The sequence below is a fragment of the Uloborus diversus genome, chromosome 1 (assembly GCF_026930045.1).
Source record: "Uloborus diversus isolate 005 chromosome 1, Udiv.v.3.1, whole genome shotgun sequence".
Classification (NCBI taxonomy): domain Eukaryota; kingdom Metazoa; phylum Arthropoda; class Arachnida; order Araneae; family Uloboridae; genus Uloborus; species Uloborus diversus.
This window is the reverse complement of record NC_072731.1, coordinates 62984855-63004404: the sequence shown is the minus strand read 5'-3', so window position 1 is coordinate 63004404 and position 19550 is coordinate 62984855. Positions and strand designations below refer to the sequence as shown.

The following is a 19550-nucleotide window of genomic DNA, read 5'->3' as shown; positions in this document are numbered from 1 at the left end:
TTTTTTTTTTTGACTTAATCTGAAAGTTGTGTATAGATAGATTTTATGTGTTAATAGATGTTCAACATTTGCTGTACAGACATTTTTAATCACTATTCATTCATGAATAACCTTAAAAATGGTAAGATTTCAATCAAACTGCTCATTAAATATGATAAGCACAAATAAGGTTTTATAAAACTTTTAATGCATGGAAATAAAATATTTTTTGCATAGTATTTGGCTAATGCTGTATAGTAAACTAAGTTTCGGCCTCAACCGAATATTCGTTGCATCACTATTATGTAGAGATGAAATAGTCATCCCTGCAGTTCAGAATTAGCTACATGATGACTGAGTGAATCAAAAGAAGCAGATGAGCGACAAAATGTTCTTTTTTTCCATTTTGAAGCTGCAAAGAACTCAGAAATCTAGCTAGAACCGCAATACATAGAGGAGACATCAGCAGACCTTATATTTATGAGGCATTGAGCATGATATTTCTTTCCCGTCTAGAGTAACATCATATAGTCAGACATATCTGACTTCTTCACCCTTACAGATTCTAAATCCAATGTAAATGTAATGAAAAATAATATGTTTATAAAATATAAATGTAATCCTTGAACTAGTTACTTCAGTGTGTGCTAAAATGTACACTATAAAAAAAAAGTCTTTTTGTTTTAAGTACATTAAAACCCTTTTAGGTGATCTTTTCAATTTGAACTTAGGAAGACAAATTTGGTTAGAATTAATCGAAATTTCCAGTGATTGGGATTTGTATTAGCATGATTCTACTGTGTATATATAATGTTTCAAATGCATTTTCTGTTTAGGTAATGGAAGTGATGCAGGTGCAGCATCAACAGTAGCTAATTTAGATGGAGATTCTTGGGTACTAAATGGCACAAAGTCTTGGATCACCAGTGGTTATGAGGCAGATGCATCTGTGGTAAATTAATTTTACCTATATTTATTTATTTCCCTTTTAAATTGTTTTTATTTAAAATTATTTTTGATGTGAATGCTTTGTTCTGAAATAGTTTACAATTAAATTATGTTTCACTTATTATTGATATTATTGCTATTTTTGTTAAAATTAAGTTTAACCATATTATATTTTTTCAAAAATTAATCACAAGGGTTTGTTACTTAGTGGACTTAGTGACCTTTGAACATTTTTTTGAATGCAAGAAAACGCATTTATGTTTACTTTACAAATTATAATCATATCATGAATATTCAATATTTATACAAATTCATCTAGTATTAAATTAGATATGAATATTTCTGTGTTCAAGTAACTGCCATTTTCAATAACATCACGGGTAAAAACTGTACTAAGTGGTAGATGTCTACTTACTTGGGGACTGACTAAATGTTCTTAACAAACAGAACTTCCTGCTCAAGTTTTTTCACTGGGCTGCAGTCAGGGATGCGAATATAGCGGAATTTTTTTGCTTACGATATATTAAATTACAGGTCATATTCCTTCATAGACCTATCAAATTATATTAACTCTTAATTTCTGACATATAATTGAAATAAAGTTTAACAACAACAAAAAAAAAATCTTTCTAAAGTTTAGAAGAATGTTGTACCTGAAATATAGTAATAAAAGCATTGAAAAATGCTACTTTTGAACACATGCCTGCTATCTTATAATATATGTTGCAAATCTGACTAATGATTTAAGGAAAAAAAAAAACATTTTTAATGTTTAAATCAAAATGTATAGTGCAGCCTAGTTTTAAGAGTCCCTATATAGAAGCTACGCTTCAGAGTTGTGTAATACGCGACCCTCCTCTCATTAGTCGAAGCCTCCAGTTTACCCCCATAGGCAATAAAGATTTTCCTCCTGTAGACTTGGAGCGTCCGAAAAGCTATCAAATATACGCAGAATCCAATAAAATACAGGAATAAACGACTCTTTTGCTTTTAGTTATCAATATATGGATGTTTATGTATGTGCAATTTTTTCTGGAAAAATCCTTTTCGCGATTTTTAAATCTTAGTTCTTGTGTTCCGATAGTGAAGCATCTATACTGTTTGCATTTATTTTCTGCTTAATATCTTAATACAACTTGCTTATTTAGGTGATATACAACATTTATGCACTCGTTTTGTCATTAGCACTTAATTATACCACTGTAAACACAGTCCACTATTTCAAATTTTGCTTTTATATTTGTTTTTGTGTATGCTTAGCTTGGCGTATTAGCTCCTATTGCGTGACTCTGAAGCATAGCTTCTATGTAGGGACTCTAGTTTTAATGATTGTCAAGGGACTATTAAATGCAGTTGTAAAATAAAGTTAGTGTGCAGCACAGCTAATAAAATTCAAACAGTGGCATTTATCATTAACTAAGAAAATCCTTAAATCAAGTATTGTTAAATTGAAATTGTCCTCTAGTCATGAACACTCAAAATGATGGAATTCAGTAAAAGAAAAGAACTTGCTTTGTCCAAAATACATGTTAACTAAAAAATGAAAATAAAAGTTTTTAGTCATGATTACAATAATATGCTCTACATCTGGTATGCTTTTCTAATATTTGAAAAGAAAAGAAAAAAAATCACTATCAAGCAAAATGTAAACATTGAAGTAATTGTGGCTTTGCAAATCTTGCTGCAATAATAAAATACTTTTTACTATATTCATAACCTCCTCTTTGATTTGTAAAACAATTAAAGAGTCAACTTTTATTTGAATGAGAAAAAAATGTTTTTATCACAGTACTTTAGTTGTACTTTAATTCCTTAGGTGTTTGCTACTACAGATAAATCTAAGAAGCACAAAGGAATAAGTTGCTTTATAGTGCCTAAGCCTACTGCTGGATTAACTCTGGGCAAGAAGGAGGACAAATTGGGAATTCGTGGCTCTTCAACTTGTAACCTCATCTTTGAAGATTGTCGTATTCCAAAAGAAAATCTTCTGGGACAACAAGGAGAAGGGTTCAAAATTGCTATGGTGAGGCTCATTCAAATCATTCCCTGAAATTAAAAACACTTTTCCTTTTCTATAATTTTTATTTTTCAGTCAATAATGTTTTGCAAATTATTTGAAATTCAAGGGTTAAACATATTTTGAAAATTGAAATAGTACAAATCCCTGCGCGTAAAAAGCTAGTTTCATTATGAAATTCATCACTATTGTGGTCTATACTGTTTCCGTATATTTCTTCCCCTCCAAAATAAATTGCATTCTTTCAAAAATATTAGGGAGTCTTTTTGTATATTTAAAAAAAAGGCCTAGTTATATGGGTCATTCTCTAGAAATGTGGAATTTTTCGTCCCATGTTCGCTGCAACCTCATAAACCTTTTTAATTTTTTTTTTAAAAATTCTATTTATTTGTTACCATTTACCAAACAAAATTAAACATAGATTTAACAGTGATAGACAAAACCTATTTTTGTTGAGACTAAAAAGATATATTAAAAAGTCATTACCATCCACTGTCCCTCGACTCCATGTTTGTCTTTTGTAATCTAACTATACCGCAAATCAAACTAAAAAATGCCTTGAAAAAATTTCTTCATAATTGCCTCACATAATCAAATTCAAAACAAAGTTTCTTTTTTGTTTGATTGCAATTTTGAAATTGTAGTGAAACAGTTTTAATTTGTCCCTGACATTTTGCATCATTATCATCCAACAGTTTTTACACTTTTTCATAACTACTTGGTAGTACTATTAACCCAAACAGTATTCAGTTTTAGTAGCAGCCACCTTAAGTTGGTTTGAAAAGCAAAAATTTACTGTGTGGAAATCTTCATGCATCTTGCTTAGATGTGTAGCTATCAAATTAAGTAAAAAAAATTTTATTGCTGTCATTACCATCCATACCTATTAATAGTTATTTTAAACATTATTGTGTATTTTTGTTTTTTATTTGCTTACATTAGATGAACCTTTGATCAAAGTGTGCAAAATTTTTAGAATGGTAGCTACAGTTTAGTTCATGACAGGTAAAATAAAGTGAAATATCATTACCATCCAGCACAAAGCATAAAGATTTGGTCGGTAATGACAGACTGAGGATAGAATAAAATTATTTGCTTTGTTTTTTTAATTATATGCATTTTTACCTCCAAAAATTAGTACATTGAATTGTTTTTAATATTTTAGATGCATAATTTTCTTAAACTTACTTTTTTAAAATTATCTTATATAATAAGTACTTGTTGCTGTTGTTTTTGATGGTCAATGGTTCCCAGTTAACTATCATTTCGTAAAGTACATTATGTTTAAAATTGATTGGTTTTAAATGTAATTTGTCGTAGGATGATTAATTCAGACCTTAATGTGCAGGTGTCGCTGACTTTATGTCCAGATCAAAAAAAAAAAAAAAATATATATATATATATATATAATATATATATATATATAATTTTGTTGGTCCACAGAAGAGGACAAGCACCAGATAGCCACAGAGCACTCTTTATTGTGTTATTAAAGATTCTCCTTTATTCCTATACTCATTTCTCATAGATATTTTTGTGTAGCAAAAGAGGAACATAATTCGGTAGAGAAACTCACAGCATCTGTATTTAATGCAAAATAAACACATAAATAATGACGTCATAGTATTCCGTTTTGAAAAAAACATTTTTACACTAATTTTACTGTATCTTTACTTAAAGTTATTTTATACATGTATACGTCATTTCCAACCTGCCATGATCATTACCATCCTTCCAGAGTCATTACTGTCCTTGCTACAGAATTGCTTGTCCTCAAACTATTATTGTTCATTTTTTTTAATCAATTTATTTTAAATAGTTAGTTCCATTTGTATTTTCGAAAACATATTTACTTTAGGTTATAAGACTATTTGAACGAGTTAAAATGAATGATGTAATGCAATCAGTATATTTTATTATAAAAAAAAGAATCTCAAAATTATTTTTAATTTACTAAAAGACTTAAAATGATGTATTTGTTCTTTATTTTCTGTCTGGCTATTGCTGGCACTTAATTGTAAACCTTAAAACCACTAAAAACATATTTTTTTGGAATTTCTACATGATTTTTTAACATGGGATGGTAATGACACCTTTTGTCCGTTTTACAAGCTAAAGCTTCATTATCTGCATAATAAATGTACATGTTTAATGAACTATTGTAGTTTTACCAAGACACATATTTGTCTTTCAAAAAAATGCCAAACTGCATCCTTCATAAATAGTTCAAAAATTAAAAATTCAGGATTGCAAAATTCCACATTGCAGGAGAATGATGACCCATATATCTGTAGTTATGTTTAACTCTTACATACAAGATTGAATATTTGAATTCATTTTTATTTTTCGTATAGCTTTGTAATTCATCCTGTCAGAGCGGGAGATTGGGGCTAATTGGGGGGGGGGGCAAAAAGAAAAAACAAAAAGACAACAGAAAGCAGTGGTACTTTTAGCAGCAGCAAAAAATAAAAAAGATAAGGACAAAACGTTCAAAGTTTTGATACAGCTAGTTTTGAGAGTACAGTCGAATCCCGACTTGCGCGAGGAATGCGTTCCAAGAATCTGCGCGTAAGTCGGAATTTCGCGTTGTAGAAAATTGCATTGTATATGATTTTTTATTAACATACCCAATTATTTTAGACACTTTTGTACCTTTCAAACTTTTTTAAGACCATTTATTAACTATATATTACCATTTTTTACATTAAGAGCTGATTTTTTTCTGTATTTTTTAAAAAGCTGCATTATTCAACATAGAATACTGGTGTGATGCACAAAATCAATGATGAATGCGACGACATACAATAAAACGATACGGTTTGTACAGTATGTAGCAACACTATAATAAAAGTGCTGTACTATAATACTACTTTACAGTAGATACAATTATAGTTACATTTATAAGTATATCAGATCGTTATTCTAATATATTTTTAAATAGAGTCGCTTGGCATTTACTGTTATAACATTTCCATTATGGTTACATTATGGTTAGACCCCCTCTTTCAGGGTCTCTACAATCCACAATATAATAGCAGCGTCCCAATTCATACTCTTTGCATTTTGCTTAGACACAAATCTGCGCGCTTCATAGTAAAACTTCGATCCACTTTTAGTTGTTCATCGCAACCTTTTGCTTTTTTTTTCATCTTCACTAACAAACTGATGTTTTGACTAGTGCGGTGTGTGAGAACTTGTGCAGTCAGTCAGTCAGTCAGTGATGCTAAAAGGATTTAAGTGCATTCATGAAGTCAATACTTAGTAGTCAGTAACAAAGCAGACATTTAGCACCACAATTCCTTTCAAATATTTTCGTGTTGTGAGCGAGAAATTTGCTTTAGCTCCAAAATTCACTGCTCGTGAAAAATTCGCGTTATAGCCATTCCGCGTAAGTTGAATCGCGTTGTATCGGGAGTCGACTGTATTGAAGCAGATAAGTGGAAATTGAGGTTTGTCTATCAACTTAAATCACGTTTTTCTTAAGACTTTGATGAATTTTCTACTCAATAACTTTCCCTGAAGAAACATTTAGATATGAATTACACCTACATTAGTTACCCTGAAGCATTTTGAGGTGTCACAAACACCTGGTAATAATTTCATCAAACAAGTGGCTTTTGTTTAAGTAAAACAATTGATTACATAAACTAAAAGTTATTGCTTGTGTTAAATACTGTTTTATTAACAGATATACAGAGTAAAACAAGTAATGGGGTTGTTTCCTTTAGTCAAAAGTACTACTTTTAGTCACTGAAATGGATAGAATGAGCAGAAAAAATAACATAGACCCAGAAAGTCTTTTCATTTTCCCAACAATTGTTTTTAAATTAATTGTTTTAAATGTCCGATTTTTCAAACAAGGCGTGATCTTGATGATGTCACAAATGATGCATTTTGGTGCATCTTTCTACCATGGTTCCACATTATGATAATCAACAAGCAAATCAAATATTGCGCTCTACGCTTGCTATCAACCATATTGTTGCCAATACATGGAAGTAAAGATGCAAATTTAATATTTTGGTCTGTGAATGGCAACACTGAATAGCATTTCATCATTTGTGATGTCATCGGGCAGAAACATAAACAATGAAACTGCACCGATTTAAGTAATTTTTTTTAAATATTAAACTTAAACAAATTATTTAAAAAATGGTTAGATCCCATGTTTTTAAGCATGCTCTTTCAGAAAAAAATACTTTTAAAATTTTGGAAACGACCCCATTATGTTCTGAAAATTTTGACATTCCTGCCTTTTTTACAATTTTTAGTTTTGGTTTCTAAATTTGAAAATAAAATAAGTGAATTAACGATAAAGCCCCCCCCCTCCGAATCACCGCTACTGCATCCTGTTATTTATATTTACAAAATTAACATTTGAAATATATTCTTGGTTGTATTTTCATATTGTGTTAACATTTTTAATATTATAGATGAGCTTGGATGCTGGAAGAATTGGAATTGCAGGTCAAGCTCTTGGTATTGCGCAGGTATTATTGATGAAATTTTAACTTCAGATGAGGAGTATAACACACAGCCTTGAATGTCTATTATTTAAAATTCTATTTTTTTATCTTTTGTTTGTAAAATAAGGCATTTTAAAATATAGTAATTTTATGGATTCCTCCAAAATGGACTCTCATGCATCAGAAAGACAGGCATATTAAATGAGCTGCGAAGTATTATCATTCAAAGCATTGTTCTGAAGTCAATGTCAAAAAGTTGATACATTTTCGACAAACGAATGTATGCTTTATTAGCAAGAACATGCCTGCTTGGATCAACAATTCTTTGAAACAGGTTAGGCAAAAATAGTTGTTTGTTTGAAAATCAAAGCAAAAATTTTACTTTAAAAAAATGTTAAAAAGATGTGAACTTTGCTTTGCAGAAAAAATTAAATACTGAAGTCAATCAATCTGGAACGAAAACTTAAATGAATGTTTAATCTATATTTTATTTAAATAAATATTCAACTCATGGAACTTCGGTTGTTGAAAGTACATTGTATTGAAATAATTAAAAGTAAAATTGATGGACTTTATTAAGTACTTCTTTTTTTTACTTTGTCAAGTTCTACAAAGTTCTGGTTATTGAAAATCCATTTCATTGAAATTATTAGCAAGAAATGTGTTCATTAATAATAGCTTTTACCATTTATTAGAATTTCACTATGTATTTTATTTTGTTTGTTTCAATGCAGTGTTGCTGAAAGTTTTACTGTTACTTCTTCAGAAACCACTCAAATCGTTTATGCTAATCTGTGAACATCGAAGACTTTTTAACCCCTTTTCAGTAAAAATTTTATAAAAAGAAGGAAAGAATAAAAGATTTTTTTTTTAAATCTTCAATAAATTGGCATTGATTGCTAAAGGTTTATCTGTAGATTTTTTTCAGTTAGCGATTAGTACTCTGTTATTACCTGAAAGTAAAAACCTACATTTTGTTCAAAAATGAGCAGAAAATATATTAGAATTATTTCTCAAAAAAGAAAAAAAAAGGAATATAAGTCAAATTGACTGGCATGGAGACATGGGGAAAAAACTATACACAATTGGGTTAAATTTTAGCTCAAGAGGTGATAGTTATGATAAATGTTTCACTAATGCTTTTCTAATATTTACAAACTGATTTTTTCAAACTTCTTAATCCTAATAATTTGCAGTACAAAGACTTGTATTTTTTCTATATTTTCTACAGCACACATTAGTGTTTGTTTGATGGAGTAAAACGATTTTGCAATGCTTTTAAGTCTTGTTTATCAATTTTCAATATTATGTAGTAAAACGTTATTGCTTAGAGTATTTATGTCTCACAAGTTTTAAGTTAGTGCAATAAAACTCTATCTAAAGCAGTTCGTTTTAAGCACTTTCAAACCAAATATGAATTTCTTAAAAGAAAAAAAAAATTATGTGTTCTGTTTGCATTAACACTGATCACCTTTATTTCTTGTCAAATTATCTACAGTCAAACCCTGTAATCGCGACACTCGGATTTCACGACACTTCGGATGTCACGTCACTTTTTCAAAGTTCCGAACTTATGCCATATAATTTTAATGTTAAGTGACTCCGGATTTTACAGCAGTTTTTTTCGTGCAACTCCGGTTACGACGACGCTTCGAACTGTGCTGACTGGATCAAATATTTCTTTGCAATTGAAAAATGTTCATTAAAATAATGAAGACATCTGGAAATGTTTGTTGTAGGAACTTCGGACTCTGACAAGAGATTTGACCAGGCATGACACCTCGAGAATGGTGGGGGCGAGTAGATAACTTCTGAAAGGTACAGGTTTCAGACTTTGACAAGAGGCACAATAGAAACGAATTCAAAGCTGGTGGATTGCAATAATGGACGAGGAAAACAGGAAGAGAAGAAAAAGACCATAGCTACGTTACGCTGTAGGTGGTCACAACAAGCTTCTCCCATAAGAGAAAAGGAGATAAGGAATTCCTCATTAGATTGAAAAGGGTGACACAACTCTTAAAGTGGATAAAAGGACTAGAAAGGGTTTTTTCACCTTTGAAAGGTGGGGCTTAGCCATCAAAATCTAATCAAATTGTGGACAAAAGTGAAAAGGGTTTTGAATTGGTTTCTTTCTTGCTGGTAATTTCGTGAAAAAAGGAGTGTGACAAATATTATTCAAAAATTTATCAAACATTTTATTAGAAAGTATTGTAGAATTGAAAAAAAAAATAATAATAATAATAAGTGAAGGGTTTTTCTTTTCTTTTCTTTTTTTGAATAATTTTTGTTATATTCACTAATAATTAAAATTTACAATAGGAAATTCTAATTAAAAAAATATAAACAGTATTAATTTCTTCATTAAATCTAATTTTATGGTTAACCAATGTTTGATTATGAATTTTTTAAACTATTCCGGTTATGACGTCGCTCTCGGCTATGACGACACTTTGTTGACAGTCTGAAAGGTGTTGTGGTAACGAGGTTCGACTGTATCTTTATTTCTATTCTTTATTGTCAAAATCATTAACATTTGCACAAAACTGATGAGTGAGTTATATTTTAGCTAACATGCTTTTTTTCTTCTGTTTATGCTTTAGGCTGCTCTCGATTGTGCTGTTAACTATGCTGCTCAAAGACAAGCTTTTGGTGCTTCAATACTCAAGTTGCAAGCGATTCAGGTACAGCAAGTTGCTTTTCAAGCTGTTTATGAAAATTTTCTAAATGACTATTTCCTTAGTGGTAAATGATATGCATTATCAAGTGTCTTAAAAAGTTTTTTTTTTTGGCCCAGTTACCCATTCCTGTGCATTACAAGTTTCTATGAAAAAGTATTGATTTTTGAAATGTGCACTTTTTTGAAAAAAATAATGTTGTAAAATACAGAGAAATTTTACAATAAGTTATGTACAGTATACAAATAATACTCGGTTTGTTAAAGTAATAAAATTAAATGCTCATTAAGGAAACTTTTATTGCCTTCCTTATCTGATATTGCCTTTAAAATTGAATATTTGATACATGAGGTGGGGTGGAATGGGTATAAAAATTGATAATTTTGAAATGATTGTCTAACTATTCAAATCTGATGTCCAACAATTAAAAAACCATGACTGAGTTGTTACATTCCAACAATACATTTTGCATATCCATAGTTAAAATTGCAGAAATAATTTTATTGTTTAGTAGTTAAAAAGCTATTATTTCAAATTCTGATTTTATACCCATTCCACCCCATGGGGTGGGGTGAAAAGGGTAGTATTATTTTTAATTAAATTTCAGAGTGAAAACATGAATTTATTTATTATTTTTTCACAAAAAGATAGGGTAAAAATCTATTGAACAATATAATTTGTAATTTCACTTCAATTAAAAGTTTCACTTCAATCTCCATTTTTGCGTTATTGGGGAAGGTGAAAAAGTCTCCCAACAAAGACTTTTTTACAGTATCTAAAAATTCTACAACTTGAGCAATAAAATACTTTTTAAAATTCTTAGCAATGTTAGTAGCAATGTATTTTTTATAACTAGCACCCAATCTCCTGTAGCTATTGTACATAAGCTTAGTAGAATGGAAGTTTGATCAGACTGGTTTTCAATTTATTCAGTCAGCTCTGGCTTTGTCTAGTGGTTGCAGGGCGCGATTCGTATTAGGTGGTAGCAAGGGCGCCCATATAGGGGGGTTAGTGGGAGCTCAAGCCCCCACCCCTTTGAAATTGGAACTTTCTTGCTTTTAGTACTTTTTTCTTTGCTAAAATGTAAAAACATTTTTTCTCCAGCCATTAATGAATAAGTTATTAAAAATGTCAAATTTTAATAACTCTAATCTGTACTGACATCGGTTTCCTTGGGGAAAATATCCTGCTAAACCATGGAGAAATTATCTGAGCCCCTCAAAGTTTTGCATATGGGCACCCATGGGTGGTAGGCAAATGATAATTTCTCTATTGATAGCATGCTTTTTAGTTTCATAATATGCAGGGGCGGCAAATAGAGGTTTCGAGAGGGGGCGGTCGCACCCCCAAATTTTTTGAGAGGAATGATGAAAATGAGCAAATTCAATTTAAGTGAATCGCAAATCAATGCTCAAGAAAACCAATCTTGCTGGTTCTTCGTAATGGTTGATGAAACTCGACACATTTTCAGACATGAGCAAGTGTTTTCCGTTTTTTAAATTATTAGAAATTCATCAAGCCTTTACCAGTCTTTTAAGAACAGAAAAACATGAAGAATCATGGTTAATTTTAACTAAAGACTTCATTTCCTCATATAGGGTAAATATACGTGTCTATCTTGTGTGCTCTGTGTAACGATGGTTATGAGAGGCCCGTGCAGTGGTGTGGCTGCATGATTTTCACAAGAAAATGCCTTGGTATTTTACATTTAAGCTCATATTTTAAGTGTGTCTATTTAATAAGCGTTCATCACTTTCTTCTGCTAGAAACACATTTCAGCTGCTCAAGCATAGTATGCTTCATAGATACTCTTTAAAAATACATACTATTTTTCAAAAATTGATCTCACATCAACAAATATCTTTTCTGGGGGCTCTTTAACTATGCAATCTCCAACCATATCACAATTACTTGCTGTTAGCTAATATGTGTTTTGTACCATACTAAGGTATATATTTAAAAAACTCTTTATTAATAAACTCGACCCCCCCCCGAATGAAATGCTGAAATGCCGCCCCGATAATATGTCTGATGGTTTGCACGTCTTTTCAGATGCCTTACAAAAATTTTGTACCATTTTTCAAAGATTGTGTCTTCCATCCAACCAGATTTAGTGCAACCTTAAGCAACTTCGTTACAAGGATTTCAGAATATAAAACTTTAGATAAAATGAACAGCTTACTTCAGAGAAAAACTTTTAACGAGAAAAAATGTTAATTCCACAGCCTATGTCATTTAGCCTAATATTATACCCATTCCACCCCACTTGACTTTTTTAAACGTATTTCTTAAAATGTATGGAATTTTTCCTTTCTGATTTTTTAAGTTGAAATCCTGAAAACAAAGTTTCAACAATATCAGTTAGTTTTAATTTTTACAATATAACTTACAAGAATACTCTATCATTTTTCATCGTAAACTGTCTAAAAAAAGAAAAAAACCAGAAAATATTTGCTTTAAAAAAAATTATTTTGCCCTTTCTCAACCTTATTATATTTCAAAAGTAAAAGTGTAAGGCTCAAGAATTTCTTTTTAACGATATAAGACTTATCATTTTTATTTTTATATACCTTTTTGTGACATTTGGTACACATGGAAAATCTTTACCTTCTAAAAGTGCAAATTGATAGTAAAGGGGGAAACAAAGAAGGCATTTTCTTATGTGTTGGTAGACTGGTATCCTATGTGTGAAAAGTAAACTATTATTGATGTAAAAGTGATTAATGATAAGTTGGGGGTTTTATTTGCTCATAAAACTGTGAAGTTTTATTGGCAGGTTGCAAATGGATATTTTCAGGTGTATCTCCAAACTCTTTTACTGTGTCAAATTATCTTATCTATTTAAGATATTTCTTGAAATCATTAATCACTCGTATTTGACTTCCATGAAAACGAATATTTTTTTCCATAATTATTTTTACATTTTGTCTGCAGATAAAACTAGCAGAAATGGAATCAAAAATTGAAGCAGCCCGATTGTTAACGTGGAAAGCAGCTACTTTGAAAGATGCTGGGCAAAAATATACAAAAGTGAGTGCATTATGATCATGTTGCAACAATTTTATGTACTTAGCTGTAAAAACTAACAGAAAATATTACTGATCAATTATTATTGATAGAGAAATTAAAGCATCATTTTTCTTTTTGTTGATATTTTGCATAATGGTTGTTCTGTCTCATTGCTGAGGAAATAGATAAAACATAATGGTAGTTCAGCTGTTGAGTTTTGAAAATAGTCGTGAGATTTTGCTCTGTGAAACCAAAGACTGCATGTTTAGAGTGATGTCAATTATTGGATGTTTGAAATCTTAGTATCTAACTGTGAAATTCGTTAAAACTTAAATATTAATCTGTTTTAGATAATCAGAATTTGAGCTAGCACTATCTGTTCTAAGTCATCATTCAAGTTTTGCCAGCTACAGATGAGATGAGCACTATCATTTATAAATAATCCAAAAGCAAATCTCTTTTTATTTTTTTTTTTCAAAACTGTTTGATAAACTGAGAACTGTATTTTAATAATGCTTTTAAAAGGCAAGACTGTTCTATTGAGAAACTGTATATTACTGTATAGAATTCTTAAATTTTATTTGCATAACAGCTGCAAAACTCACCTGTAATAGCTACATAAGGCTAATGACTCAGATAATGGTACCTCCTGTAATTTAGTATCCTTAATGTTTCAAGAATGTTGAAAGTTTATGTAACTAGTATCTAATTGTTCTTGTAGGCCGTAATAGCTTTCAGCAGCACAGTTTGAAGAGTGGCAGTTTAGCTATCATGATTCTTAATGGCTCAGTGGTAAGGCTTTGCCCTTCCATGCCACAGACCTGATTTTAATTCTTATGTAAGGCACAGTTGACCCAGCCTTTCTTCCCATCAGTGGCTTGATAAAATGAGTATCAAGTGCACTTGGGAACTAAATCCTGGAGGTTCTGTGTTTGGTTGACCACCTAACCAGCCTTGCACCCCAGAGCCCCTGTTCTTCCAAACTGATGTAGGCACTGTAGGCCTTGGCCCCCCATGGGCTGTTGCATCACTGAGTTTAGTTTTTAGTTTTTGTTTGGCCTGCCTTGAAAGAACTTTAAAAACTGCTTAAAAACAATGTTTCATTTTCAAGTGTTTAGAAACCTTGAAATACGTTAAAATGCTGTTGGGTTTTAAAAAAACCCAACAACATTGTCATCCATTAAGCCATTTGTAGAAACAAGAAACCCAACAAGTTGGATCCTATCACAATTCATAGTTGTAAAAAACTTATTGAATTAAAACGTCAAAATTCAAATGAAGGTTGTTTTTTTTTTTTTTGAGAAAAATCAGTGTCGAATTGAGTGCATTGTCGGAATTGACTTATTTAAGTTTCCACTGAATTGAATTTTCAATTTATGACTCATTTCATGAAAATCTTTTGGCAACTTGCCAGAATTGAGCTCGAGCTGCGCCAAAAATTGCAGGCAGTTTTTGAGATATCAGTCCTTTTGCATCTTGTCAATTTTTTAATTATTTTAAAAGTTGGAAGTTATTTTAATGTTTGCTACTTTAATTCAATAAAGCAACTGATTCAATGAAGCAAAATTTTGTAATTATTTACTTTTTAATGTAGAACGGAATGTAGTGTCGTTTAAAATATGTTGTTTGCTCATAATATTCATTCTTTGATTAGTCAAAGAATTTTATCAAAAAATAGCATTAAAAAGCAGTTATAAAATTCAAACTTCAACTTTTCTGCTTCGCAAAATGTATGCCCTGTTGATTACTAAAAATGGATAGTAGTTAAGTTTGATTCTTTTTTCATTGTTATACAACAGGGTTGTCCAACTGCAAAGAGCCCACGGGCCAGAATTCCTCTCACTTATCACCTGGCGGGCCGCAGTTTAAAAAAGTTGTACAATAACCTCTTACCTCTTATACAACAACAATTAATAGTTGAATTATTAATTATAAAACAATGAAACAAAAGGGTTATAAAAAACAATTTGCTTAAATTTTAATGGGAAAACTGAGGTCGATCCGCCTTTTTTACAAGAGCAGGAGTGTCAACATCGATGTTTGTCATTGCCAGCAGAAGAAGGTCTAACAATGAACTGTCAGAGAGCTCCTGTGACGATTCTCGATAAAGTTCATCATCGAAAAAGCACTTCGCATAAATATGTGCTCCCAACGACAAAGTGACGAGAGCAAATTCTCAATTTCTTTTTGGAAATGAAAAAAGGCCGTAGAGTCAGTGTGTGTGTGTGTGGGGGGGGGGGTCTTTATTTGTAACTGATTCCTGGCAGGTTTTGCTTATCTGAAATGTTTCAATCTTCCCTCCCTGTCTCCCCCCCCCCCGCCAACGCTATGCAATACTATCTCTAGGAATTCGCTTGAGCTCTAGTGTGCAGGGTAGGACTGCTTGACCTGTAGATGTCCTTTACTTTTTTCTCCCATTACAATGAAAGGAGTAAAAGAGCGATTAAGAGGTAACTTTGGGGACCCCGGCTTGATCAAGAATGGTAGTCTCGAATGCTTCTTGATAGCATAAAATGTCAAAAAAAAGTAATATGCTGAATAAGAAGTTGGCGGGCCACATGCGGCCCGCGGGCCGTTAGTTGGACAACCCTGTTATACAACTACTTGTAGTCTTCAGAATTCGAAATTTGTAGCTCCCATGCTAACACTATTCGTGACTGAAGCTAGAGTGCTTAAGTTCTGTTTTTAACACCATGTCTCTCTCTCTGTCTCATTGGTTTTCTTTGACTTTTCCCAAGCAAACTCGCTGAAAATGTGTAACAACCTGCCTCTTCCTCTTTTCATCATTTACAAAAATTCATTTTGCTAAAAGAAGGGAAAGAAAAAGCATATGTATAACATTACGTATTTTTACTTCTTACTAACCTTAAATAACAGGAATTAGTAATTTAGATTGTGTTGTGTTTAGATGGAGTTTTGCTTTTTAAGTTCATCTATGTTGTTTTCCCTGGGGGGGGGGGGAATCAATTTTGCACCATTCCCTTAAAAAAAAATCTGCTTAAGTTAAGCCTTGAATGAACACAAATGATTTGTAACCATGGCGACAAAAATTTGTCCTCTTAATAAATACTAGTTGCATTGCTCGGCTTTGCCCAGTCTACCTTGATGATGAAAATTGTGTCAAGCGACGTATATTCAACAATCAGGCTTAAATAAATGAAAAAAAAAACATCATGTGAAATTTCCCTTCCAAACAATCACGACAGAAATTAAAATACTTTTAAGAAATTAAAATGATAAAGACGAATCATGGACCCACTGAATACTTACGTATTCAGGAGTAAAATCTGTCGCTTTTTCCAATGGTGTCAAAAAGTAAACTAAAATCAAAAAGATACAATTGATCATGCTCGCTCAAGTCATTTAGGTATAAAAAGTCTAAAAGAAACCTTTGTAGTATATGTATTTATTCATACATATTTGCTTGGCATTCAAAGAGTAAACAGCACTTAATGTTTGAGATATTGAATTTAAAACTTAATTCTTTCAGTACATTTTGGTATATACTTTTATTGTAAATGATTTTAAGTTTTGAGGATCTGTTTTAGTGTGTAATTTAACAGCAACTTTTATGGACAAGAAATTATTTAAATAATTCTGCTTTCTAAAATTATACCATCAATTTATGTACCATCAATATTTTGCAGGAAGCTGCAATGGCCAAATTAGCAGCATCTGAAGCAGCTACTTTTGTTTCTCATCAAGTAAGTTGTCTACTGTTATGATTATTGTTATCTTAACTTGTGATATACATACGAATATATTATTCTTGTGATATACAGAATTGTTGAAAGATTTTATTTTAGAATGGTTCAAAAAATGCCCCCACAAAAAATATATTGCTTTTAAATTAATACATATTTAACTTCTCAAATATTGTAGATAAAAGTAATAACATCTATGTTTGTATTTGCATTATATAAAGTTGAAATTACTGATGTATTTTCAAACAATATCTAAATTTCCTTGCATCACAAGTACAATAGCTATGCTTCTGCATATGAATTAGTGCAAACCCAAATGCTTAGTTGTTTTGCTGAACATCAATACTCTTTCTTGATGTCTTGATTTTTTTTCCTTCTCTGTGCAAATGCTGCCAATTTTCAATGTGGCTGTGTTTGCAATGTTGTCACAATTCGTTTTTTTTTATTAGGTTAAGTTTATTAATTGGTTTATATTATTTGATATTTTTTTTTATTTGCTTGAAAAGTTTTACCCTAAACTCCGGCCCATTGTATCAAATCCTAAAAACAAACATTGAAATGACTTTGAGCCGTAACAATATTGGTCATATTTAGAGCAAATTTGCTATAGTTTTCAAAAATTTGTATGCAGTGAAACTTCGGTAAACTCAACATGCGAAAAACTCAACTACTCGTTAACTCAACATTTACCTTTCTTATGGTTGGCCCAGTGCTAATTTCAATGAATGAAAATCTCTCTAACTTGATGCACATTTGCAGGAACCCTTATAAGTCGACATCCATTCTAGTCCAATTTTTGCTATCAACATTCTTGCATATTGACCTTTTCTCAGAATTTTACTCTGTGGTTTTGTGGTCAGTCAATACTTTTCCGGAAAGCTCTTTTAGACAATTCTATTTTTTATCCAAGGGAGTCAGTCACCAAACTCTGTGTTGTTAGGGCAATTCTAAAAGGGTAGGATTAGGAAGGGTACACAAGGGAGTCCTCTAGAGAAAGAAAGTGTCATGACATATTTTTCAAACAAGTGTGAGCAGATTTATCTCTAACAGACCACACAAGAAACTTTCATCTCTTTTCAAAAATTATGGATTTATTCTTTATGAGGAACTGAAATAATATTGGTGATTTTAATATGTACTCTTCAAAAAAAAAAAATAATAATAGAATTAATTCTTTAATGTGAATGTTAAGCATTGTGAATGTAAGAGAAACTCATTAGGAATTAAAATTATGGAACCTCAGTAAGTTGACATCTGCTTAAGTCGTCATGTTTTCATGTTCCCTTGGTGTGTTGAGTTATCGAGGTTCCGCTGTGTTTAGGTATTTAGTTAATAATAACTAATGCAACTTATCCTTTATTTCCTTCTGTGACAACAACAATGTTCCTATTGATGATTAGTTGATATAATGCTGCAAGTGTTGTAAAGAGGATTTTGTCTATTTATCTGAAATTAATTTGTTCCCCTTGTTTTTAGTATTCAAATGTCTTTCTTGTAAAATCAGTACAATTTGTAACAATTCATGTTCATCTTTTAGGCAATTCAAATCTTAGGTGGTATGGGATACATATCCGACATGCCTGCTGAACGTCATTATCGAGATGCTCGCATTACAGAAATTTATGAAGGAACTTCTGAAATTCAGAAGTTGGTGATCGCCGGTAACCTAATCAAAGAATATGGTCTTTGAGCATACTAACTGACATCTTTATTAATATCCTACGTTATTTTTGTAATTTATAAAAATAATAGTCTATTTTTAACAGAAATAAAGCATTTTATTTATAATTTTATCTCGTTCTTTGAAAAAGTCTGCTGATTCAAATCCTTTATATAACACTAGTACCCGCACGACTTTTCCCATAGTAGAAAATTGAAAGGTCACTTGGTTCGCTTGTATATTTACAAATAATGGATGATGAATTTCTTGCCAATTTGCTATTTTTATTTGCTTGCCCATGTTACGGTTCCACATTATGATAATTCTATAATTTATTCGTCCGCATTGTGATAATTTGCTTGGTAAAATTTTCTTAAAATTGGAACATAAAAAGATCAAATGAATTTTCTCGCCAATTAGCTTGTACCCATGTTACGGTTCCACGTTATGATAATTTCGTATCTCGCCAATTGGCTTGTGCCCATGTTACGGTTCCATGTTATGATAATTTCATAATTTACTCGTCCATCTTATGATATTTTTGTTCTTAAAATTGGAATAGAAAAAGAATCACATCGAATTTTCAAAAAATCGCTTCGAGGTGCACACCCCCATGCTACAAACTAACTTTGTGCCAAATTTAATAAAAATTGGCCGAACGGTCTAGGCGCTATGCGCGTCACAGAGATCCAGACATCCAGACAGTCAAGAGATCCCGACAGGCTTTCAGCTTTATTATTAGTAAAGATTTTACAAATTTTGACATGATTAAGATAAATTGCATAAAGTAATTAGTACCGATAAAAATATGTAAGTTAGCACTTTTTTAATTAGTATAAAAATTTATTTCAATGTATTGTTTGTAGATAAGTTCAAAAATTTAGTTGTAGCCCTTAAAAACAAATTAACAGTAGAATATTTTGTTGAAAATTTATAACTATATTTAACCACTTGATTATGGTTATATACAAAGCTTAGTTTGTACTACACACATAACAATGACTAGGCACGCTCCACACATAGTGGTTTTTTTTCACTAAACACAAAAGAGAGATTGTTGCAAGGGCAATCAAGTTTTCTTACATCCTGTAG

At 31.3% G+C, this 19550-nt stretch overlaps 1 protein-coding gene across 1 annotated transcript in view; it reads left to right on the top strand.

Annotated features, from left to right (window-relative positions):
- The window catches only part of LOC129234612 (short-chain specific acyl-CoA dehydrogenase, mitochondrial-like), a 34006-nt gene extending 15426 nt beyond the window's left edge, over positions 1 to 18580 (top strand). The window contains exons 5-11 of the mRNA XM_054868642.1: positions 816 to 931; positions 2744 to 2950; positions 7378 to 7434; positions 10011 to 10091; positions 13020 to 13115; positions 16742 to 16798; positions 18336 to 18580. Of these exons, the coding sequence (XP_054724617.1) occupies positions 816 to 931; positions 2744 to 2950; positions 7378 to 7434; positions 10011 to 10091; positions 13020 to 13115; positions 16742 to 16798; positions 18336 to 18488 (767 nt within the window). The 3' untranslated portion in view covers positions 18489 to 18580. The remainder of the gene's footprint in view (positions 1 to 815; positions 932 to 2743; positions 2951 to 7377; positions 7435 to 10010; positions 10092 to 13019; positions 13116 to 16741; positions 16799 to 18335) is intronic.
- The last annotated feature ends 970 nt before the right edge of the window (positions 18581 to 19550 follow it).